Source organism: Podarcis melisellensis (genome assembly GCF_964234715.1).
Source record: "Podarcis melisellensis genome assembly, chromosome: 12".
NCBI classification, from domain to species: Eukaryota; Metazoa; Chordata; class Lepidosauria; order Squamata; family Lacertidae; genus Podarcis; species Podarcis melisellensis.
The window spans coordinates 52,966,987-52,993,375 of record NC_138544.1 but is presented as its reverse complement, the minus strand read 5'-3'; the positions used below and the strand labels follow the sequence as shown (position 1 = coordinate 52,993,375).

The window sequence follows — 26,389 nt, the reverse complement described above, 5'->3', positions numbered from 1 at the left end:
TTTTGTTCTCAGTGTTTTTGGGGTGCTTTTTTAAAAAAAGATGTAAGCTAAATGAAAGAGAAAACCCATTAAAAATAGAGAATATTCAAGCCAGCGTTTTGTAGTGCTTTGAGCACAGTAAATATTCATGAAGGTCTACAGTAGTGCCTAGGGCCTCCTTGTCTGGTTGAGAAGTGCCAAACGGATTTGCCAGACAGCTCTGGGACTTCTGAGATGTGAATTTTGTAAAAGCCACTGTGTGGTATGTTGTTCTCTATCAATATGAGGTGTTGGCAAAACCAGGAAATCTTCTTGCACATCAGATCAGGAACTGGTTAAACAACAGGAAGCCAAGAGCAGGAATAAATGGACAGTCCTCCCAATGAAAAGCTCCCAGTGAAAAACTCTTTATTGTGAGGAAAGTGGGGTGTTTAGTTCAGAGAAATCGCAAGTAAGAATTGACCTGATGGAAGTGTACAAAATTGCACAGGATGTACGAAGGGTGGACAGAGAGTTTTTTCTCCCTCTGTCACAACACCACATCTCAGGGACATCCATCAAGGCTGAATGCTGCAGTATTCAGGACAGACAAAAATAAAGTATTCCTTCACACGCCACAGACTTAAGCCAGCGTTTCTCAAACTTTGGTCTCCAGATGTTTTGGACCACAGTTCCCAACATCCCTGACCACTGGTCTTGCTAGCTAGGGATGATGGGAGTTGTGGTCCAAATATAGCTGGAGACCCAAGTTTAAGAAACACTCATTCCCACTGCCAGGTATACATTTATACCAGAGTGGTTTCCCCAGTCACTCTGGGCGGCTCCCAACAGAATATTAAAAACATGATAAAACATCAAACAGCTGGACGATGGGGGTGGAGATGCTCCTTCAGGTATGCTGGGAACCAAAGAATCCTGGAAACTGTAGTTTGCTCAGGGTGCCTGAGTATTGAAACCCAGACAGCATCTTAAAAAGCAGAGACATCACCTTGCCAACAAAGGTCCGTACAGTTCAAGCTATGGTTTTCCCAGTAGTGATGTATGGAAATGAGAGCTGGCCCATAAAGAAGGCTGATCGCCGAAGAATTGATGCTTTTGAATTATGGTGCTGGAGGAGACTCTTGAGAGTCCCACGGACTGCAAGAAGATCAAACCTATCCATTGTTAAGGAAATCAGCCCTGAGTGCTCACTGGAAGGACAGATCGTGAAGCTGAGGCTCCAATACTTTGGCCACCTCATGAGAAGAGAAGACTCCCTGGAAAAGACCCTGATGTTGGGAAAGATGGAGGGCACAAGGAGAAGGGGACAGCAGAGGACGAGATGGTTGGACAGTGTTCTCGAAGCTGCCAGCATGAGTTTGACCAAACTGCGTGAGGCAGTGGAAGACAGGAGTGCCTGGCGTGCTCTGGTCCATGGGGTCACGAAGAGTCAGACACAACTAAACGACTAAACAACAATAACATGTTGACAGTGGGTTCCCTTCGGGATGGGCGGCCATTTTGCCTCATGGGTCCCCGAAACTGCAGAGAAAAGTCGCCGCAGTGAAATACGTTATTTCACAGTTGCTTCTTCTTCCCATGGAGCTGCACAAACTCAGATTTAACCTTGAGGGTGAACAAATAGGGACTAATTGCATGGCAATGTCATCCGTTACGGTGGCATTTCCCCCGTAAAAGCGAACGGCACAAAATCGCTGTTTCTCATCTCTGCTGCAGTGAAGGCTAAGTGCACTTCACTCGGTGCCCTTGCTTAGAAAGCCATCTGTATTTATAGACGCTGAACAACAGGAGCTACCAAACTCTGTAGCCTTATTTTTCCTAAGTAAATAAGACTAATTAAAGCACTACAAAGTTCAGAGTAATCCTGGCTGAATTACCGAAAGCCTTTCTTGAACGGTTTTGAAGGGTGAGTAAATATGAAGCAGTCAAGATGGAGATTAACAATGAATTGTGTGTCCCCTTTTAACTTTCACACCAGTAGGAGACAATCAGGGGCTTGGAAAGCTGGAACGGGATCTGCCTTGGCATGTCGATGGGTCTGGAATGCCATGGACTAATCGCCAGTGCTTTGAATCACTGGAGACACACTGGTGTTTTGTGTGCGTATCTGGAGGGGGGAGTCAAACTGGACAAACTGGACAAACGTGGAACGTGACAAACTGGAACATGTCCAGAGGAGGGCAACCAAAATGGTCAAATGCCTGGAAACGATGCCTTATGAGGAACGGCTAAGGGAGCTGGGCATGTTTAGCCTGGAGAAGAGGAGGTTAAGGGGTGATATGATAGCCATGTTCAAATATATAAAAGGATGTCACATAGAGGAGGGAGAAAGGTTGTTTTCTGCTGCTCCAGAGAAGCGGACACGGAGCAATGGATCCAAACTACAAGAAAGAAGATTCCACCTAAACATTAGGAAGAACTTCCTGACAGTAAGAGCTGTTCGACAGTGGAATTTGCTGCCAAGGAGTGTGGTGGAGTCTCCTTCTTTGGAGGTCTTTAAGCAGAGGCTTGACAACCATATGTCAGGAGTGCTCTGATGGTGTTTCCTGCTTGGCAGGGGGTTGGACTCAATGGCCCTTGTGGTCTCTTCCAACTCTATGATTCTATGAGTCTATTGGCATGTGTCCTCCCCCAATATCCAAGTGGTGAGAGATTTGGGGAGGGGTCCAGTGCTTACCCAGGGTTAACTTTGCTTGGAATTGTGGGAATGTTGAGGATAGTAGGAGAGGGTATATTGATTAAATGTGATTCTCACTCATGCTAGGGAGATGGTAACAGAACACATTCCATGTATATCTCAGGAAGCTAGTTGGTAGATTTGTTAGAATCTCTTGAGTTAAGCAATCCAGTCTGACTTGTCCAGATTGGATTGTTCCTGGTAAATTCCCCTTTAAAAGGTAAAGGGACCCCTGACCATTAGGTCCAGTCGTGACCGACTCTGGGGTTGCGGCGCTCATCTCGCTTTATTGGCCGAGGGAGCCGGCGTACAGCTTCTGGGTCATGTGGCCAGCATGACTAAGCCGCTTCTGGCGAACCAGAGCAGCGCACAGAAATGCCATTTACCTTCCCGCCAGAGTGGTACCTATTTATCTACTTGCACTTTGACGTGCTTTCGAACTGCTAGGTTGGCAGGAGCAGGGACTGAGCATCGGGAGCTCACCCCATCAAGGGGATTCAAACCGCCGACCTTCTGATCGGCAAGACCTAGGCTCTGTGGTTTAACCCAAAGCGCCACCCGTGTGCCTTTTAAATTCCCCTTTAATTCCCTCTTAAAAACAATAAAGACACAACAGTCTTCTCTTAAAAGTAATAAGAAGTTTACTTACATTCAGTTCACAGTATGGTCCCAAAGGCAGGCTTTAGCTTGTGGTTACAGAAGAGAGTTTGGGTTCATCCTATGTGGCGAATGAGCCCATGTGCTCCTGGCTGAGGACCAGCAGACAGCATAAGAACATCAAGAAGAGTCAAGAGAGAGAAGGGAGAAGGGAAGATGGCTGCGTGACTGGCCCTTTTGTAGGGTCTGCCAGGGTCACGCCCATCTACCTGGTCACATGCAGGGGCAGGATGCCACAGACCAGGTGTGACAGGAAGTCCTCCTGGCTGAAGCAACACTCCCCTGTGTGTCCACTCTGGGCAAACAGGAAATGTTGTACTTGACTGCTACAGTGATGTTACATCCCACGTTGGAATGAAGGTCAACAGAGACTGGGTTGTCTTTGGGATACATGGTTTTATTTATACATATATACAACCTGAGCATAAGACGGGAGGGGCTCCCAGGATTAACACCCCAGAATATCTTGCTTCTCCATCCAGCACAGAGAATGCATGTCTTTGTGTCTCCAATCTGCTCCCAGCTCAGCTCACCCATGCAACTCTGGCTATTGTTCTCCTACCTAGCAACAAGGTGAAAGGCCCATCCCTTTGTTCTATGACACAGAACAATTTCTTTGGTTATGCTAATCGTGGTGCTTAACTAGTCAGCCAAAGCCGTTGCTGAGACAAAGGGACTGGTTTGCTTGCTCTTATCGATTCTATGGGATCCCAAGAACTGGAGAGGACTCAGGACATCATCTAGACCAGGCATAGGCAAACTGGGCCCTCTAGATGTTTTGGGACTACAACTCCCATCATCCCTAGCTAACAGGACCAGTGGTCAGGGATGATGGGAGCTGTAGTCCCAAAACATCTGGAGGGCCGAGTTTGCCTATGTCTGATCTAGACTAGGGTTTTCCAAACTTGGGTCTCCATCTGTTGTTGGACTACAACGCCCATCATCCCTAGCTAGCAGGGTCAATGGTCAGGGATGATGGGAGTTGTAGTCCTCACACAGCTGGTGATCTAAGTTTGGGAAACACTGGTCTAACCTTCTTCTGCCTGGAGAGCAGCTCTCTCCAAGGACTCGGAGAGAGAGGGCCTTTCCCATCACCTGTTAACTGATCTTTCTAATTAGAGATGTTGGGGACTGAATTTGAGAGATTTATCTTGCCAAGGATGTGGTCTACCACCGAACGGTGACCCCTCCACATAAAACAAGAGGTCCTCTTCCACGTCTATGGCGGTTGTTGCTTTGGGAAAGGAAATGCTTCTCTGCTCTTTCTGCCAAGTGGGACAGCATTTATTTATTATCCTTTTTCATTATTTCTTCTTTTTTCTTTTAGTAAGCTCAGAGTGGCTTGGATGGAGGCTCTGATTAGGTTCAGACCTAGTCAGCTGCCGCAGTTTCCCAACCTCAGGTGCTCCAAGTTGTTTAAACATCCATAACTGTCCCTTTCAGGTATCCCTAGGAAGCAAATGCCAGGACTCTTGGGTCTTTGTAGTATGAATTAAAACCAGATGAAGCTTCTCCAAGTGCACACCTAGTGTTGTAAAAGGACCCAGCAGAGTTGTCCCTGCAGTGAAATGCCAAGTCAATAATTAAGTTCTCACAGGCATTGAATAACAACAACAACAACAACATATTTATACCCCACCCATCTAGCTGGGCGACTTCCAGAAAAATAGTATAAGTTTAAAACAACAACAACAGCAGCAACAACATTCATTTATTTTATAAACAAGGGACTCACGGTGTGTCCAGTGGTGCTCCCTCACATAAAGCCATTTCCGAGCTAGGGAGGAGAGGGGGTTGCGGGCTACCCCCTCCCACACACGCGGGGGCTGGCCTTTCCCCCCCCCCCCGTGAGAACAGGGAATCCCCGGGCGCGCCTTCAACCCTACCCGCCAATCGGCGGGCAGGGGAGGGGTGGCCTAGCCTATTTAAGGCCAGGCACGCCCGGGGACTGCCCTCTTTCCCCTTTCCAGCTGAGTGGTTTTCCCATCCCACCCACCCTGTAGGATTAGCTAGCTATGACCTTGCTATGGACTCCGGTTGGTCGCCGCAAGGGGCCTGGTAGGAATTTTTCCAACTTGGCGCACTTCTAGCCCTTTGGTTTTTTTGCCTACCTTGTAGCAAACGTCACAACTTCCGTGGTATTGGCGGTTAGGCATTGGCAGGGGTCAATTGTTATGCAAATGAAGGGGAAGGAAGCGCCATCACCTTCCCCAATGAAAAGGGTAGTCCGGTAGAGGACTCCGGGGGGCGTTGCCTTGTCTGAAACCTAGGGAGGTAAGGGCCTCCGGCAGGCCCTTGAGCGGTGACACCCATGGGACCCTAGTTGGCGTACTTCAACAGGACCCCCGCGGCTTGTGGATAACCCTTCCCGGTCCCCATGCCGGGTAGTCGATAGGAGCCAATGCCTAAGGCCAATACCTTTCAATTCTCTAATCAATAAAGTTGTGGCCTTTTTATGCCCATTAACCTTACATAATGTGTCCAGTGTCTTCATTTCACATGGGGGAGGGGACTTGCCACGCAAATAGTGAGAGGAGTAAAAAACAACAACACCAAGCAGCAAGACCAGCCAGGAAAACTGGGACCTAAGCTTTGCTGTTGTGTAGGTGTGGCCTTCAAGGAAACCGGCTCTGAGCATGCTCAAAACAGGCCCTCAAAACAATCTGGCTCCTGAGTCTACTATAGCAGCAGATCTACAGTGGTGCCCCGCTAGACGAATGCCTCGCAAGACGAAAAACCCGCAAGACGAAAGGGTTTTTCGGTTTTTGCGACGCTTCGCTAGACGATTTTCCCTATGGGCTTGCATCGCAAGACGAAAGCCCATAGGGAAATCTCGGGGACCTTTTTTTAAATGCTGGCGGTGGGGAGCAAAGCCTTTTCCCCCCCTCCGGACTTCAGAAGAGGTCCAGGAAGGCCGGCGGGGGCGAAAGGCTTTGCTCCCCACCGCCAGCATTTTAAAAGCGTCCGGGATAGCAGGGAAGCGCTTCCCGCTATCCCGGACGGCTTTTGAAGGCAGGCAGGGGGGGCAAAGACTTTTGCCCCCCCTGCCTGCCTAACCGGGGGCTTTTAAATCGCCCCGGGACTGTCCGGGGCGATTTAAAAGCCCCCGGACGGCTTTTGAAGCCTCCCCCCGCCGCCCGGCTTCGGGGCATCGTCCCAATGCCGGGCGGTGGGGCAGGAACGCCTCCCCCAGCCGCCCGGCATCGGAACGATGTCCCGAAGCTGGGCGGCCGGGCGGGAAAGCCTCCCCCAGCCGCCCGGCTTCGGGGCATCGTCCCGATGCCGGGCGGTGGGGCAGGAAAGCCTCCCCCAGCCGCCCGGCATCGGAACGATGTCCCGAAGCCGGGCGGCCGGGCGGGAAAGCCTCCCCCCCGCCCGGCTTCGGGGCATCATCCCGATGCCGGGCGGTGGGGCAGGAACGCCTCCCCCAGCCGCCCGGCTTCGGGGCATCGTCCCGATGCCGGGCGGTGGGGCAGGAACGCCTCCCCCAGCCGCCCGGCTTCGGGGCATCGTCCCGATGCCGGGCGGTGGGGCAGGAACGCCTCCCCCAGCCGCCCGGCATCGGAACGATGTCCCGAAGCCGGGCGGCCGGGCGGGAAAGCCTCCCCCCCCGCCCGGCTTCGGGGCATCATCCCGATGCCGGGCGGTGGGGCAGGAACGCCTCCCCCAGCCGCCCGGCTTCGGGGCATCGTCCCGATGCCGGGCGGTGGGGCAGGAACGCCTCCCCCAGCCGCCCGGCTTCGGGGCATCGTCCCGATGCCGGGCGGTGGGGCAGGAAAGCCTCCCCCCCCGCCCGGCTTCGGGGCATCATCCCGATGCCGGGCGGTGGGGCAGGAACGCCTCCCCCAGCCGCCCGGCTTCGGGGCATCGTCCCGATGCCGGGCGGTGGGGCAGGAACGCCTCCCCCAGCCGCCCGGCTTCGGGGCATCGTCCCGATGCCGGGCGGTGGGGCAGGAACGCCTCCCCCAGCCGCCCGGCATCGGAACGATGTCCCGAAGCCGGGCGGCCGGGCGGGAAAGCCTCCCCCCCGCCCGGCTTCGGGGCATCATCCCGATGCCGGGCGGTGGGGCAGGAAAGCCTCCCCCAGCCGCCCGGCATCGGAACGATGTCCCGAAGCCGGGCGGCCGGGCGGGAAAGCCTCCCCCCCCCGCCCGGCTTCGGGGCATCATCCCGATGCCGGGCGGTGGGGCAGGAACGCCTCCCCCAGCCGCCCGGCATCGGAACGATGTCCCGAAGCCGGGCGGCCGGGCGGGAAAGCCTTTGTCCCCCCTGCCTGCCTTCCCAGGGGCTTTTAAATCGCCCCGGACAGCGGAGAAGTCCTCCGCTGTCCCGGGCGATTTTAAAATGCCGCCCGCCAGAAGAGGTCGGGGGAAGGCTTTTTCCATAGGAACGCATTAATTGATTTTCAATGCATTCCTATGGAAAACCGTGCATCGCAAGACGAAAAACTCGCAAGACGAAGAGACTTGCGGAACGAATTAATTTCGTCTTGCGAGGCACCACTGTATTAGCGTTATATGCTATGGCTAGATTGCCAGGGCGACAAAAGGAAAACTGCACAACCAGGGCTAAGAATCACATGCCTTTTTTCTTCCTTGGGACAGATGAGCGGGACCTCCTGGCCACAGCAATACTTTTGAATCAAAATTTGGTTGAGTGGTCCAGAGAGCCGATTGGCCAAAAACGTCTCCTGGATCCTCTTGAAATTCAAGTGGAGGATGTGTAGGACTTTGAGGGGGTTTTGCGTGAGGGGAGGTGAAAACAATTGCTTGACATTCCGCTCGAAAGGGTTGTGCCCTGATTGCCAGAATGGATCAGACCCCACTGGTATAAATGCTGTAAATAATAGGCAATGAATGATTTTGCCCAGAGAGCTTGAGAGAGCGAGAGGGTGGGGAATCTGTTGTCACTTCAGATTTGAGCTTTGCAAAAGGCAGAAGCAGTAGTAAGAGAGTAGCTTCCGATGCCTGAACTTTGACCTTGCATGAAATGGGAGAAGACCCCGCCAGTCTCTGGGCCAAGGGCAAAAGACTCCTAGGAGGGAGTGGAGAATGGTTTGCATCCCAGGGCTGTCTCCATCTTCAGCTCCTGGTGCGAAGTGACCTTCTGCCTTTCTCACGACAGATTTTGGAAGAACAGTGAAGCGTGGAAACCCTTGTTTGTTGGTGTAGCTTGGCTTCTAGCGAGAGAACGGTAGTGCTTTCTGCGTGCGTAAGGAAAAGGCCCTTTCGCACTCTGCAGGAGCCTGAGCCGAGCCCTCGAGCAAGCCTGACATTCAACCTTTCGCTTCCTCTTCTCGCTGTGAAAGCTGAGCAGTCTCTGTGCTCTCCAGAGCAGCCTCGTGAAGTGAACAGCTGCATGAGCGGGATGTAATTTAAACCGGGCGTTTTGAAGTACAGCATCTCTCTCTCTCTCTCCCTTCATTTCATTGATCGTGTATAACAGGGTGTGCTGCGGCTGGTTTGCAGCAATTTTTAAATGCAGCTCGACAGTTCAACGACGAGCGATGGCCAGAATTGCTTCAGAAACCAGCAGTGGCAGAAGACCTGTTTGCTTTTTCCCTCCCTTCCTAGTGTAAAAAGACTTTTGGGAATAAATCCAACAGGCAGAGGGTGGGGCTGCTTCGAGATATCGATTGCTGCCAATTCCATTTTGAAACGTTGCGATCGGATTATTGCACAGGTCGCAAGAGAACCATCTGGCACAGATTTTGCACCGCTCTGAATTTTGCAATGCAATTCTTGGAGGTTTTAGACATACAGTGGTACCTCGGGTTGCATACGCTTCAGGTTACAGACTCCGTTAACCCAAAAATTGTGCTTCAGGTTAAAAACTTTGCTTCAGGATAAGAACAGAAATCGTGCTCTGGCGGCGCAGCAGCTGCGGGAGGCCCCATTAGCTAAAGTGGTGCTTCAGGTTAAGAACAGTTTCAGATTAAGAACGGACCTCTGGAACAAATTAAGTACTTAACCCGAGGTACTACTATACAGTGGTACCTTGGTTTGCAGACAGTCTGGTTTGCATACATTTTGGGTTACAAACACGTCAAACTCAGGAGTGCATGTCCCGGTTTGCGAACTTTTTTTGGTTTACAACCCTCTTTTCTTTTTTTTTAGATCACGAACAAAAAATTTTGGAGGCCCCATTGGTGAAAGCGTGCCTTGGGTTACAACCTGTTTTGGTTTATGAACTGACCTCCAGAATGGATTATGGTTGTAAACCAAGGTACCGCTGTAGTCTGAAATGAATTTAAGCACTGTTTTCAGGGGAAACTCACATTTAAATGGTATTAAAATATGCATCTACAGCAGTGAAATTTTTCATAGGGAAAGAGTCCAGGCCAGAGACGCCAGCTTGCAGGGCAATTGGGTGGGGGCAATTTTGTGCACATGAGCTTCGCACCTCCCTCTGTAAGCCAAGCAGACGATTCCCAGCTTTGGAAAGGAGGCACCAAGTTTTTGATACTTGAATACTCCAATTTACCAGGAATATTTAGGGGACTAACCTAGTCCCCCTAGTCCACGGACCACACACTACTGATCGAACGATTATTCTTGATTATTATTATTTTCAAAAATGCAGATTTCTTTATTATTTATTTCAACATTTTGTACACAGCTTGATCACAGTCGTCCCGAAGCAGTGTATGAGAGACTAAGTACAGTAAGACTAAAAATGAGTCGAAACTGTAGGGATTCCATTTAAAAATCCACGGGAACATTTTAAAAAGTCTTCAGTAGGTCTTAAAAGTTCTGCAGGGAGAGGGACCTGTCTGACCTCGCCTGACCTCAACTGGAAAAGAAGTTCCACAAAACGTGCCCCAATAGTGAACATACAGATCCTGCTGCATATGTGTCATGCATCCGAGCCAAGGAGGACCTCAGACAGTGTCTCCTTTGAAGAGCTGGGTGATCAAGCAGGGTTATAAGGGATCAGATGGTCCTTGAGGTATCATGGACCCAAATTCAACAGAGTGTCCAGATCAAGGACAGTAATAGTACCACTCCATTCTGCCTTGGTCAGACCACATGGAATACTGTGTCCAATTCTGGGCACCACAATTTAAGAGAGATGTTGACAAGCTGGAACGTGAGCAGAGGAGGGCAACCAAGATGATCCAGGGTCTGGAAACCAAGCCTGATGAGGAACGGTTGAAAGAGCTGGGGATGTTGAGCCTGGAAAAGAGGAGACTGAGAGGAGATATGAGAGCCATCTTCAAATATCTTTAGGGCTGTTTGTCAGGAGTGCGTGCAGGAGCCAGGCCCTGTGACCAGTAGGACTTCACAGGGCTGGGGCCTTCCTAAGTTTGTTCTGAAGAGGCAAGGCACAGCCACACAGGTGAGGTCTATTGGTAACTCACAGCACCTGGTGGCAAGAGCTGGGAAGGGATATAAGGGCAGCATTTCCCTTTGGCTCTTTGCCACAGCAACACGCTTCTTGCTTTGCTGCGTTTGGCTTCTTGCTTCCTGATCCTTGGACCTTGGCTTCTTGACTCCCTGCTTCTTGATCCTCAGACCCTTGACTTCGTGACTCCTTGCTTCCTGACACTCGGACCCTTGACTTCTTGACTTCCAGCTCTCTGACCCTCGGACTCTTGGCTCCTGGAGTCTCGTTCCTGCTGCCACCCCGCCATCTTGCCCCCGGTCCCGACGTCCTCAGCTGGGACTTTGATCGCCCATAGACTGGACCGTGACACTGTTGCATGGAAGATGGAGCAAGCTAGTTTTCTCCTGCTCTGGAGAGTAGGACTCAAACCAATGGCTTCAAGTTGCAAGAAAGGATATACCAACTTAACATTTGGAAAAAACATTCGGACAGTAAGAGCTGCTCAGCTGTGGAATGGACTCCCTCGGAATGTGGTGGACTTTCCTTCCTTAGAGGTTTTTAAGCAGAGGTTGGCTGGCCATCTGCCATGGATACTTCAGCTGAGTTTTCCTGCATTGCAGGGGGTTGGACTAGATGACCCTTGGGGTCCCTACCAACTCTATGATTCTATGAAATTGTTAGCGCCTTGTAAATTCATACAAGAAGTTTGAACCTGATCTGGTAGCATATGGGCAGCTAGTGCAGCCTTTTGATCACTGGAGCTATGTGCTAGGAACTGCCTGTCCCCACCAGCAGTTTAGTTGCAACATTTTGCACCATCTGGAGCTTCTGGGAAAGAACCAATGGTCGCCTCACATAGTGCACATTGCAATCATTGAGTCTTGGGTTTGCCACTGCATTAATCGCTGTGCCCAGGCTACCCCTGTCCAAGAACAGCTGAAGCTGCCATACCAGCCGAAGCTGGTGAATGTCATTCCTAGCCACTGTGTGTACTTGAGCCTCCAGCAACAAAGACAGAACCTTCAAATCTGTTCTTTTGAAGGGAGTACAGCCTCATCCAGAACCCGCAAGACGCTGGCTACCAACTCCCTGTGTCTCTGTCTTCCCAGGGTTCAAGCTCAGCTTCCTGGTCCTCATCCACCACCAGAAAAGGGTAAAGATCATTTACGGCCTGTCCTGGACTCAGATGTTACAGAGAAGCAGAACCCCTCAAAGATAAGGAAAGAAGTATCCAGCCTTCTGATACAAAAGGAAAAAGGAATGGGGAGGGAGGAGGAAAACAAGCAACTTCAGCTTCCAACTTTTCCACAAGGTTTCGTAACGCCCAGGCGGGGTGGCTATTGCAGAAGGTTGTTTGGTGGTTGTAGTGCGAGGAGGAGGGTCCAAGTGGCCAGTTTGATGGAGAGGGACTTGCTGGTCTCGCCAAGCACTCTGGTGCAGCCATATTTAACAGTGGAGGAAGTTATGGGATGTTGTATTTCTACGTTTGTCAACATGCAGCGAGAGAGGAGGATCCAAAGGGCATTTGGTCCTGGTAGAGCCAATAAAGGAGGCCTCAGTGACTCAACTTTCCTTCTTTTTCTCCTGCCATAGTATTCACTGCTGAGAGTTGAGTGACGCTTCGACAGTCCTGCCTGTTCCCTTCCCTGCTTCACCCCTTTCCACCAATTGTACTCACTTGCACTGGTTCTTGGGTAGCAGCATGGTTCCTCTTTCAAGCTACAGAGCAGTTGAGATGCTTGTGAATATTCCGTAACACCACTGAAGTCTAATTTCGAATATTGCAAAGGCAAACCTCTCGCAGCCGATCATAGCAACTAGCTATGGATTATTTTAAAAACTCAGCCTATATTTGTGTCCCTGTCTCCCTGCCTTTTGCGGGCGAAGTGGCAAAAAGCACTGCTTTCTGCAAACCTGTGCTTTAATCTGACATCTCATTTGCCTCTCTACCACCGTAAATACCTCAAAGGATTATCCAAAGAGGCTTTTGATATCACAAATAGAAGTGTTGGATAGAGTTCCTACTCCCCTCAACTCGCTGGCAAGATACCTCATTATTATTTTTTAACAGCTCATTGAGAAGTGAAAGATTAAGGAACCAGGAGTCAGACTCTGAAATCTCCATTTACGAGGCAGGTGGTGGGAATGGATGCTTTGCCTAGAACTCTAAAAAGTTGTTTACGATTTGAGTCAAGTTGGGGGTAGATAACCCTTTTCACTTTGAGGGCTGCAATCCCCCATGTATTACATTTATGCACCCACTGTGGGATGTGACCCATGAGAGGCAGTCAAGTACAACATTCCTTGAATTGCTAGAGAAGACATGCGAGGGAATGTTTGGTCCAGCCAGTCGAAACATCCTGTTCCTCCTGGCTGGAGCATCCTTCCTTTTGCATGTGGTAGAAGGTGTGACCTTACCTGTCCAGGTAACAAAAGGACAAGTCATGCAGCACACTTCTTTCTTTTTGACTTCCTTCTTTGTTTGACCAGCTTTTAGCTAGAACTGCTCTGCTAGCTCTCAGCCAGCATAAGCACTGGATTATTCCCCCATATGGGGTAGATCCACATCTACTGTACATGTTTGTCTGCCTTAGTTACAAATGTGTAACTATGAACTGATGTGAGTAAATGTATTTTATTGACTTTGAATAAGATTGTGGCATCTTTATTCTTAAGAGGGATTCAAGGGAACTTACCAGGAACGTACAATTCAATCTGAGACAGACTGAATTGTATAATAGTGAGAGGCTCACACTAGCCTGCAACCAGCTATCTGCTGTGCATGTTAGAAGGGGAATATAACTACTAAGTAAAGGAACTTGCTAGCGCAGGTGAGGAAGGATGTTAATAAACAGTATATCCTCTCCTCCCACCCTGAACATTCCCACACCCATTTGCTGTCATGGCACCCGAGGTGGTTGACCTCTCTCTCTCTCTCTCTCTCTCTCTCTCTCTCTCTCTCCCACACACACACACACAGCTTTATTGTGCTCCATAGACCCAAAATACACAGCACAGCGATAATATATATCAACAGTTATTAAGGAGTAAGAGCAGCCTTGCTAGCAGCCATGGCTTCCCTCAAAGGATTCTGCAGTCTGTTTAAGGTGCTGAGAGCCATTTTCCCTCACAGAGCTACAATTCTGAGTGGCTTAACAACCAAGCCTTCTTTGCAGGGAATTCTGGGAATGGCAGTTCTCTGAGCAGGAGTGCCAAGTTGCGCCCAACATTAAGGGCCGCCGTCGTGTGCACATGATGTCACATGCACGATGACCCCCACCCAAGTCTGGCCCTGACCCCCCACTAAATTGTGCCCTGTCTCTGAGGGGAATGGGCTCCTCTTAAAACAATGCTCAGCATCCTTGACAAACTGCAGCTTCCAGAATTCTTTGGAGGAAGCCATGGTTGTTGTTGTTGTTGTTGTTGTTGTTGTTATATTATCATTTATTAAATTTAGATACTCCCCTTCATACAGAGCCATTTACAGTATTAAAAAAAACTAAATGCATAACACAATAACACCAAAACAAAACAAAACAACAAAACAAAACAAAACAAAACAACAACACCCCTCACAAAAACAAAACAACACTCCCCACACATTTCCCAGGGGACTCTGGGAAGTATAGTTTGGGGAATGGAATTGAAGTCTGTCCGCACCCTTAACAAACCACAATTCCCAGAATCCTTTAGGGGAGATCAGGGCTGTTAAAATGGTATCATAGTGATTTAAATGCATAGATGGAGACAGGCAGATTCTCTATGTGCATCTCTTTCTCCTCCCTCCCACTCCTCTGCCACAACTATATATTTCATTAGGGCTTAAAACCCCAATTAAACATGCAAATTGGATATAGCATGCACAAACACTTAATTAGAGAAAGAGGGACCTCAGTTGCCCATCATCTTGTCTGCTTTGGTCCTAAGCCAGCGGCCATTTCTGGCGGCATCAAATTCCATCCTTTCATCTGGCATTACGTGAATAAGTGCTTTTTTTTGTCTGCCCCAAATTTCTGTTGGCAGCATCGTGTAATTTCATATGAGGGAGCGTCTGATTGTCCCGTAATTGCCCTGCAACATAGCAATTGATCTCTTTTCATCTCAGATGTATAATTTTTTAGGCAGAGCTGGACGGTGCCTTGAATTGTTCCCAAGGCTAGCTCCGCCAAGAGCTTTCGGTGGACCATAATTCAGAGCACTTCACGAGAAACAAAATTAGTCGTTGTTCCTCCACCTTGTGCATCGGGTAAACGCCTTAAATTGCCCACTGACTCATGCATGAAGGAATCCTTCATTGTTTGGAGACTAAGCCCAGAAGGTTTCAAGCATGTGCCAGATGTTGCTGATGAAAAACTAAATATGAAATTGCAGAAGAGCAGCAGTGTTGGCATTTACAGTGTCTAGCCTCTGGTGAATGACAGCCAGCTATGCATTCTGCAACGAGGAACACTGACCTCTATGACTTCTCGTCTCCAGGCTGTCGGTGATTTGCTGGAGGGATTCAGATGCGCACTGGAAATGTAGGTCTACAAAAGCATTCTGCCACCCAAGTGCCACAAATCCACCTTGTTTTCTTAAAGGCCACTTTGTGGTTAGGTAGGACTGCCATATGTCTGGGGTTTCCCGGGCCTGTCCTCCTTTCAAGGTCCAACATCTCCACTCAGGCGGACGTTTACAATTTTCAAGAAATGAGGGGGGGGTTGTTTTGTTTTGTTCTTTGGGCAGGTGTGTGCCTGGGACGCTCCCCAGCTGAGCCAGCACCAGTGCTCCCCCAGCTCACTCTCAAACCAGGGCTGGGCTGGTGGATGCTTTAACTGGCCCTGGCAGCAGGGAGTGTGTGTGTGTGTGTGTGTACTGGCCATGTTGTGTAGATGCCTGATTATCGTCCTCCAAAGCAACAACTGTACTCCGAACTTAAAAATGGAAAGCATAATGCCTGCAGTCAACAAAAGAGGTTCAAAGACTCTCTCAAGGCAGATCTTTAAAGAAAGGTAGTATTAACACCAACAAATGGGAGACACTGGACTGCTTGCGAGCGCTCCAGTTGGAGAACAGCCTTTGCCAAAGGTGTCTTGGGCTTCGAAGTTGCTCAAACTTAGGATGCAAGGGAGAAATGCGCTAAGAGGAAGGCACGCTTGTCAAACCTTCACCCCGATCAACTCCCGCCCGGAAACCAATGTCCCCACTGTAGAAGGACGTGTGGATCCAGAATTGGCCTCCATAGTCACTTAAGGACTCATTGTTAAAACCGTGTTTATGGAAGACAACCTTACTTGGCTACGAGGGATCGCCGAAGAAGAACAAAGAAGAAGTATGAAGTCAGCAAATGTGTCCTCTTTCTTGTTCCTCAAAATATGGCAACCCTAGTTAGGAAGTGATGGGAGAATGATTTGGAAAGTGTAGAAAGACATATAACATACCCTCTAACATGCCTCAGGTGAAATTAGGGACATTTCTCAAACCCTCAAATTGACCCTCCTTGACCCCCTATTTTTGGTCTCCTCCCTCCTTCAGAACATTTCCTATCAGAAGAAGGATGGGTGCCACCTACCTGTTTTTGTTTAGTCGATTAGTCATGTCTGACTCTTCGTGACCCCATGGACCAGAGCACGCCAGGCACTCCTGTCTTCCACTGCCTCCCGCAGTTTGGTCAGACTCATGCAGGTAGCTTCGAGAACACTGTCCAACCATCTTGTCCTCTGTCGTCCCCTTCTCCTTGTGCCCTCCATCTTTCCCAACATCAGGGTCTTTTCCAGGGAGTCTTTTCTTCTCATGAGGTGGCCAAAGTATTAGAGCCTCAGCTTCAGGATCTGTCCTTCCAGTGAGCACTCACGGCTGATTTCCCTCAGAATGGATAGGTTTGATCTTCTTGCAGTCCATGGGACTCTGAAGAGTCTCTTCCAGCACCATAATTCAAAAGCATCCATTCTTTGGCAATCAGCCTTCTTTATGGTCCAGCTCTCACTTCCATACATCACTACTGGGAAAACCATAGCTTGAACTATACGGACCTTTGTTGGCAAGGTGATGTCTCTACTTTTTAAGATGCTGTCTAGGTTCGAAATTGCTTTTCTCCCAAGAAGCAGGTGTCTTTTAATTTTGTGACTGCTGTCACCATCTGCAGTGATCATGGAGCCCAAGAAAGTCAAATCTACCTAGGTACACCTACCTGTACTCAGCCACAAAGTTCCCTGGATGACCTTGGGCTGCTCACTCACTCTCAACCTAACCTACCTCACAGGGTTGTTGTGAGGAGGAAATGGGGAGGAGGAGAGTTATGACCTTGAGCTCCTTGGAAGACAGGTTGGGCAATGAGTGTCCACGTAACTTTCTCCCCAGAGTAAGACACTGAAAGGCTAATTTATTGGGGAAATGTAATAGTACCAGTACATTTTGTGTCATATTTCCGTTTCTAGAAGGGCTAGAAACTTACAATCTTTTAAAAACGAAAGCTGGGGATCTGGGGATTATTATTAATTGGGAGGGGGGGTCATTGCCCAACCACCAGACACCCATTGGTTTGATTTAGATTATCTCCAGTCTCCCCCAGCTCTAATCTCTGATTCTACAACACTTCTTCACCTAACAAATCCTGTGTTTTCTCTTCTTCCTCCCTTCAGTTTCCCTACTAACAAATCTTCTTGTCTCCTTCCTTCCTCTCAGCTGATTCTGCACTGTGATTCTTCCGCAAGCCTGCCCTTCTCCGCTCTGCTGGAGAGATACTGTGAAGAATGGTCCTCCCATCACAATTTGACAGGTAATAATGCCCTTGAGATAGTGTCTAATTAGTAAGGGATGCCCACTGGCTTAGACAACTTAAAAAATGGAAATTTGCGGCAGAGAGGTATTTCAGTTGGTTGTGGGATTTTTGGGCCATGATAGTGAAATGGAACCTGCATATTCAGAGCCATATTACCTCTAAATATCAAGTGATAGAGACATGCAATGGGTTAGGGCTGTTGCCTTCTTGCCCTTGTCTGTAGACTCCATTTCGATTCTCTCAGTTTCTCATTTAACCAATCATAAATCCAGCTGTCCACATTTTGCAGCAATCTGATTTCCTTTTTCTTTTAAGCAACTCATGCAAATTTATAAGCATTGTAGGGCTAAAATTCTCCTAGTAAACACATTTTATATGCAGCCTTGACTAATGTAAGCATTTTTGCAATCAATCTTTCCCAATATAATGCATTTTTATATTCTGTTTTCGCTTTCCCCTGCTAATTCTCACATTCTTTTGTAAAGGGCAAATTTGATAGATTTGGATTTAAATGTGCACTGAATAAAATTTCTTCTCCTTCCCCTACTTCCAGATGACCTGTTTTATTGAATATTTGATCCCTATATGTTTGTGCAAAGTTTGCAGGGAGGTTAAATGACGTCGGCTAGCTGTTGAGCAATCGTTCTGATTTGTTTCTGGGGAGGTTATACGATGTTGCATCCAGTAAGCGTCATCCCATTCCCAGTGGCTTTTATGCCAGTTTCCTTATCTCAGAAAGACCAGTTTGTGGGCAAGGACAGAGGACTCAGCTATATTAGTAAAGAAACAGCGATTTGAATGCACTATAATAATGCAACACCAGGGGGTGCCAGAGAGCAAGAAATTTTAAAACACGGTTTTCAATAGAGATTTTTTTCTTTTGTTAAAACAATCTAATTTCTGACTTATTTATAGGGTCCCCCCCCCCGTCTCGATCCACCCAGGGTTTGTGGCACAGAAGCTGCAAATCAGCTCTAATTGCACAAACTTTGAATTTGGTGGTGCCTGAAAATAGTCTGGGAATACCTTCAGAAGCCACCTTGCATGACCGTAAAGGGGAATATTTCTCTTGGAGGAAGGGGACCCATATTATGTGTGTCCCGTCAAAGCAGAAAGTGCATGTCACTTTTAGGGATGGGCAAATCTGTCAATCTTGGTTTCTCTCTCATTTTCCAATCTTAAATTCCCTAGATTTCTTTTTTCTTTTCTTTTTTAATTAAATCTTTATTGATTTAAAATATGATACAATCATACACGAAGGTAAGTATTTCAGATTTAAATACAAAAAAATGGGGGGAAAGAAATTTTTTGAAACAAAGACAAAAAAAATGATAAAAAGAAAAAAGAAGAAAAAAGATCAAAGATTTATACAACATTATATCTATCAAATAATATATTTTATGAACTGAAAAAGGTATTTAAATATACCTTTCTGAAGAAACCAGAGGCCTTTCTCTTGGGTATTGTTGGCCAATTGGTGTCAAAGAAGGATAGAACATTCTTTATGTATGCTACAACAGCAGCAAGAATACTCATCGCAAAGTATTGGAAGACACAAGATCTACCCACCTTGGAAGAATGGCAGATGAAGGTGATAGACTACATGGGACTGGCAGAAATGACTGGCAGAATCCGAGACCAGGGGAGAGAGACGGCGGAAGAAGATTGGAAGAAATTTAAGGACTATCTTAAGAAACATTGCAAAATTAATGAATGTTAGAAGAACGTTGGTTTAGAAATTACGTGGTTTCCAGCGGTAATGGATAAGTAAAAAGAAAAGAAAGGTCAAAAAATAAATGGAAATTAAGGGAAAGGATTTGCTGAATTAATAAATTAGAAATTGGAATACAGAAAGGGGAGGTATGAGGAAGTAAGTTATAAGAAAATAAGGGATTGAAATTATACTTGTTTTTATTTTTGTCTGTTTGTATTATTGTTTTGTTTTTATATAATTTTTGAAGCTTTAATAAAAATCTTATAAAAAAAATTAATATATTTTATTTTTGCAAAAAAAACCTTCCAATCTTTCTTGTTATGCTTTTTCTGTTGTCATGGTATTATCACGCAGTTTTGTTTTATATTCTTTTTAATACATTCCACTATAATGTTTATATCATTTATCTATTTCCCTACATTTCTGTTTACAACTCCCTCCTCCTTCTCACACTTTCCTCTCAGACCTCAAGCTGAGAGATCATCTTTAACTGACTGCCATTTAGTTTCCTGGCCCAATTCAAAGTGCTGGCTTTGACCTACAAAACCTTAAACAGCTCAGGACCGCAATACCTCAAGGACCGCCTCTCTCCATATGAACAAACCAGGACCCTGCAATCATCATCTGAGGCCCCTTTGTGTGAGAAATCCGGAGGGTGGTAACGCCAGAAAGGGCCTTTTCTGTGGTGGCATGTGGATATTCTCCCCAGGGAGGTTTGGCTGGCACCTTCATTATACATTATACACCTTTGGGCATCAGGCGAAAATGTTTTCTCTACGATGTTTCTCTACAACTAGGACTTTGAAAGATTACCTTTTTAAATGTGTTTGGGGGCAGGGTTTACTGGTTTGTTGTTGTTCTTATTTTTATTTTATTATATTTTTATTTTTACTATGTGTTTTGTGGTTCTTTTATTTGGAATATTATGGTGTGAACTGCCCTGAGATTTATAAATGAAGGATGGTATACGATGATTCTTTTCTTCTCATCTTCATCATCATTATCATTAACATTACATAACATGTAATACAAGGGACGCGGGTGGCGCTGTGGGTAAAACCTCAGCGCCTAGGACTTGCCGATCGCATGGTCGGCGGTTTGAATCCCCGTGGCGGGGTGCGCTCCCGCTGCTCAGTCCCAGCGCCTGCCAACCTAGCAGTTCGAAAGCACCCCTGGGGGCAAGTAGATAAATAGGGACCGCTTACTAGTGGGAAGGTAAACGGCGTTTCCGTGTGCGGCTCTGGCTCGCCAGAGCAGCTTCGTCACGCTGGCCATGTGACCCGGAAGTGTCTGTGGACAGCACTGGCTCCCGGCCTATAGAGTGAGATGAGCGCACAACCCCAGAGTCTGTCAAGACTGGCCCGTACGGGCAGGGGTACCTTTACCTTTACCTTTACCTAACATGTAATACATTACATAATATTACAGTGAAACCTCGGTTTTCAAATGTAATCCGTTCCGGAAGACCGTTCGGCTTCCGAAACGTTTGAAAACCACTTCTGGGTTTTTGCATTTGGGAACTGAAATATTTGAGAGCGGAGCCATTTGAGTTCTGAGGTTTGACTGTATCGCTATCATTAAGCTACACTCTGAAAGATCAAGGGAGCAAGCAAGGCTGCCTTGTTCTTCTCCAGACTTGTTAGCTAGACTAGAACTAGATACCTTTCTATCCAAGTTATAGATTTCCTGCAGGAAACAACTTTGCCATTTTCCCACCTACGAGCATCTCTGTGTGTGATTGCAACAAGTCTGCTCTCAAACCAAGATCTGACAGCTTAAGGGCTGCTCACTCTGTGTACGAAAAGGGGGTTTCAGTAGGTAATTGACTCCTGTTATCCCAATGCAGGGTTTAACCACAGAGCCTAGGGCTTGCCGATCAGAAGGCCGGCAGTTTGAATCCCCGCGACAGGGTGAGCTCCCGTTGCTTGGTCCCTGCTCCTGCCCACCTAGCAGTTCGAAAGCATGTCAAAGTGCAAGTAGATAAATAGGTACCACTCCAGTGGGAAGGTCAACAGCATTTCCATGCGCTGCTCTGGTTCACCAGAAGTGGCTTAGTCATGCTGGCTGTACGCCGGCTTCCTCGGCCAATAAAGCGAGATGAGCACCGCAACACCAGTCGTCTGCGACTTGACCTAATGGTCAGGGGTCCCTTTACCTTTTTTATCCCAATGCAAGGCCTGCCCGTGCCCCCTAAGTTGGCCTTCTGCCCCCAGGAGCGCCCTTTGATCACCAGTTTCCAAATAAAATTCATCTGCCGATTCATCTGACTTCTGGGTCTGAACAGAAGTGCCATTTCTGCGGGCTGGTTCCTGTCTGCACCCGCCAACACTGCAGTTGATTGCTGATTTCCTGAGTTCCTCCTTTACAGTTATTCATTCCGCTGGATAAATGCTCCAAAGCTACAGCTTATTTCTTATCGGTTAATTTCATTAAATGCAACTCCATTTTCCTTCCAGACAAGCCAGATGAAAAGACTATTCATCGCGGAGTGGTTTGTTGTTGTCGTTTGGCTTTCTCTTCCAAATTAAGCGCTCTTCTTTCTTCATTCTCTCCACCCCAGCTTCACATTTGTGGCCTTCTTAAATAAGATTTGAACACCACAATGAAACTGCAACGTAGTTTGCAACAAACAAATCTGTTATGCTTCCCTGCCCATGAAATTGGAACTTCCCAAGTGTGTTGGCATTCAATCCTGGCAAATAGTTTAGTTATCAACTGATGGATTTTTTTTTTTTTTTTTAAATCCCTCCTGCTACTGTATGCTAGTAGAAGGCAAATGGCTGAATTAGTTTGCATTTAAAGGCAAACTTGGCAAATTCGCACTTTCCAAAGCAATATGCCAGTGGTGGCCAAACTCGGCCTTCCAGCTGTTTGGGACTACAATTCCCATCATCCCTGAGCACTAGTCCCGTTAGCTAGGGATGATGGGAGTTGTAGTCCCAAAACAGCTGGACGGCTAAGTTTGGCCACCACTTGAATATGTGGACTCAAATGCAGCCAGCCTTCAAAATTCATGCTTTTTCTGAATTTTTCAAATGCAGTTCCCCAGCCAAGCAGTGTGCACAAAGATGCATGTATTGTGTGCAACGTGTGTGTGTTTAATGCATGTAATGGTGAGCATAACTTTCAAAGATGCACTGCATTAGGGGAAATGGTTGGCAAAAAATGTTTCTATTTCCCGAAACTGAATACGAAATTTGTGTTTATTAGGAGATATCCACAGCAGGCCACTGAAACATTACAGTGGTACCTCGGGATGTGGACGGGATCTGTTCCGGAGCCCCGTTCTCACCCTGAAGCGAACGCAACTTGCGTCCGCGTGTCTACGCGTGCACGGATTGCATTTCGCCGCTTCCACGCATACGTGTGGCGTCATTTTGACTGACTGCACATGCGCGCAGGGCAAAACCCAGAAGTAATGCGCTCCGTTACTTCCGGGTCGCCACAGAGGGCAACCCGAAAATACTTAACTTGGAGCACATTTATCCCGAGGTATGACTGTATTGTGGAGATTTTGTGGCTTGTTTGTTTGCTTTTAAGGGAAATTGCAGATTGCCGCAGTAATGTATTTTAAGAGCGGAAAAATGAGAAACGGAGAGAACCAAAAAAGGACAGATTCATCCATCCCTAGTTACAGGAGGGCAGGTTTCAGTTGAACATTAGGGGGAAATTCTTGATGAGAAGGGCAGTTTGACAATGCAACTAGCTACTTGGAGAAATGGAGGAGGTCTTTAAGCAGAGGCTGACCAGTGATCCGTTGAGGATATACAGTGGTATCTCGTAAGTACTTAATTCGTTCCAGAGGTCCGTTCTTAACCTGAAACTGTTCTTAACCTGAAGCACTACTTTAGCTAATGGGGCCTCCTCCTCCTGCTGCTGCTGCTGCCACCAGAGCACAGTTTCTGTTCTCATCCTGAAGCAAAGTTCTTAACCGGAGGTACTATTTCTGGGTTAGCAGAGTCTGTAACCTGAAGTGTATGTAACCCGAGGTACCACTGTTCTAACTCTGGATTTTTGCACTGAGGAGGAGGTTAAACTAGATGCCTGTACAGTGGTACCCCGGCTGATGAACTTAATCCATTCTGGAAGTCTGTTCTTAAACCAAAGCCATTCTTAAACCAAGGCACACTTTCAATAATAATAATAATAATAATAATAATAATAATAATAATAATAATTTATTATTTGTACTCTGCCCATCTGGCTGGGTTTCCCCAGCCACTCTGGGTGGCTTCCAACAAAGATTAAAAATACATTAAAATGTCACACATTATAAGCTTCCCTAAACAGGGCTGCCTTCAGATGTCTTCTAAATGTCAGGTGGTTGTTTATCTCTTTGACATCTGTTGAGGCCTCCCACCACCGGTGCCCTTCCACCATTCGGCTTCCGTTCGTAGACCAAGGTAAAGTTCACTAACCGGAATACTACTTCCAGTTTTGCGGAGTCCGTATACCGAATCGTTCGTAAACAGGGCTGTTCTTAAACTGAGACATCCCTGTGCAAAACATCTGCATGAAAAATAGTGTAACCCATATGGTCAGCCTAAAGAATGACTGCAGCAAGTATATGTGTTTGTGCATAATAGTAGGGATGTAAGCATGAGAAGAGAAATCTCCCTGGAGAAGACCCTGATGTTGGGAAAGATGGAGGGCACAAGGAGAAGGGGGCGACAGAGGACAAGATGGTTGGATAGTGTTTTCGAGGTTACCAGCATGAGTCTGACCAAACTGCGGGAGGCAGTGGAGGACAGAGGTGCCTGGCGTTCCATGGGGTCACGAAGAGTCGGACACGACTAAACAACAACAACAACAAAAGCAGGCATCATATCCCACCCTCAACCTGTACCTGTTGCATGCAGTACTGTTTCCATTCCACTGCAGTTTGACTTCTGCCAAAAGCTACATTATTCGCCTCTCTGTGTGCTGCAACAAAATTACATTAGGTGCGGAACGCACTCAATTAATTGCGCAAATTGCATTGTCATTACCTTATTCCACCACATTCATTTCATTGCAAAGGGAACATGATACAATTTTTTTGGGGGGGGGGGGAATGTAATCAATGTTGTACCATTTACGGACTGCAAGCAACACCAGCAGCGATTACCTGTTGTATTTGTCACACTGGTTTCCGTTCCGGACGTCAGATTGCTAAGCAAAGACGGACAATCTCTGCTCCTGTCTTGATTTTTACCGGAATTATCCAACCTCTCTCGGCAAGAGGGCAGACATTTTATTTTATTTTATTTTTTAAAGATATTTATTAAAGTTTAACAATTACAAAGAAAGAAAAACAGACAATAATAATAAAAAAGATTACAATACTTCAAAAATACAGGAAAATACAATGCTAAAAAAGAAAAAAAGAGGGGGGGAGAAAAAGAAAAAAGAGAAAACCCCAAAACAGTACAGCTAAGCAATAACATTTAAAAACAATAACATCCAGTATTTTCATATCTTTATCTTTCATTTACTTATTTCCATGACTTCCTCACACCTCCCTTTTTGTATTCTTAATTCATAATTGTTTCAGCAAGTCCTTTCCCTCTTTCTCAGATTTTATTCCATAATTTATCTTAACACAATTTAACCTTAAATTTTACACTTTAACCCATTAACAATCCATTTTAACTTAATTCTTTATAACCTTTCTGCTAAGACCATGTAGGTTCATTCCAGCATCTTTCTAACATTCATTAATTTTACAATACTTTTTAAAATATACTTTAATTTTTTTTCCAATCTTCTTCCATCAACTCTTCTCCCTGGTCTCGGATTCTGCCAGTCATTTCCGCCATTTCCATGTAGTCAGACATTTGATTTTAAAAGGAAACCGGGATTGTGTGGGTGTTTGTGAGCCTGTTGCATTCAAGACACACAAGAACCACTTTATGAAATAACTTGGAAGACCAGGGTTCAGATCCCCACTCAGCAATGAAGCTCATTAGGTGACCTCCCCTACCTCACAGGGTCGTTGTGAGATGGAGAGGGGAAGAGCGCATCAGTTGTGCTGAAGAATGACTTGGTCTTAGGATCTATGCCTTTTAACAGTGCTCTTCTCTGCCCTCAATCTGCCTGGCTTCTCATGAAAAAGACTGACCTTTGCTTTAACTGAAAAATGTTCCCCGTTCAGCCCTGCAGCCTTTTTTTGCTTCCCAAAATAACAATGACAAAGGGGATTTTCAAGTGCATTTGTATCGTGTGGGTGAACGGAATCAGTCCATTGATTTTCTTTTTCTTTTTTGGACGTGCAACTCTTTCCCGCTCCGTAAAGCTCCCTCACTTTCTCGGGCGCCCAGATGTTGATTTTCAAAACTTGGCAACATCGTTCGCTCATGGAAGACTGGAACTTGACACGCACCCCGTTCGCAAACTTTACAATCTAACGTGTCTGCAAATGGGAAGGATAAAGTGTCTTGATGCTTTTGGAGCACTATCGATCCTGAATTTTAGCAACAATCTGCGCAAAGCACAAAGGAAGGTTACCTTGCAGCATAGCATGGAACAGATTTCTGTCTCTTCCTTCAGTTCCCCTCTGCTCCACATCTGTTGGGTTGCTGATTTCCTTTAAGAGTAAAGGTAAAGGTACCCCTGACCATTAGGACCAGTCGCAGATGACTCTGGGGTTGCGGCGTTCATCTCGCTTTACTGGGTGAGGGAGCCGGCGTTTGTCCACAGACAGTTTTTCCAGGTCATGTGGCCAGCATGACTAAGCTGCTTCTGGCGAGCCAGAGCAGAGCACAGAAACGCCGTTTACCTTCCCGCCGGAGCAGTACCTATTTATCTACGGTGCTTGCACTTCGTGCTTTCGAACTGCTAGGTTGGCAGGAGCTTGGACAGAGCAAGGGGAGCTCACCCCATTGCGGGGATTCGAACCACCGACCTTCTGATTGACAAGCCCTAGGCCTGGTGGTTTAGCCCACAGCACCACCTGCATCCCTTCCTTTATGAGTATTTTCTTTCAATACGTTGATTAGGCCAAATGTTGGCAGATATGTGCGAGGATCCAACACAGGGTAATGTTAGCTAGGTTCCCTTAGGCGCCTTTGAGTGAGGGAAGTTGAGTCTCTACAATGCTATGAGGCTATGATTCTAAGACTTGCCTTCTGGGATGAGGGGCCCTGAGATCCCCTTGTAAAGATCCCCTTTTGGCATAATTTTGGTCACCTGCTTAGGGTTGTAGGGCCCTGAGAGGAGATGGATCAAGACCCGAATTGTTGGAGCTTAATATTTATGCAAATATTATGCAAATCTGGGGCAGACATAATCAATAGTG

At 47.0% G+C, this 26,389-nt stretch overlaps 1 protein-coding gene across 2 annotated transcripts in view; it reads left to right on the top strand.

Annotated features, from left to right (window-relative positions):
• The window catches only part of CRHR2 (corticotropin releasing hormone receptor 2), a 202,015-nt gene that overhangs the window by 12,339 nt on the left and 163,287 nt on the right, over positions 1-26,389 (top strand). For both annotated transcript variants that reach the window (XM_081882589.1, XM_081882591.1), the window contains one exon: positions 17,303-17,396. In XM_081882589.1, coding sequence (XP_081738715.1) covers positions 17,303-17,396 — 94 coding nt within the window. Of the gene's footprint in view, positions 1-17,302; positions 17,397-26,389 lie in introns of those variants that run through there.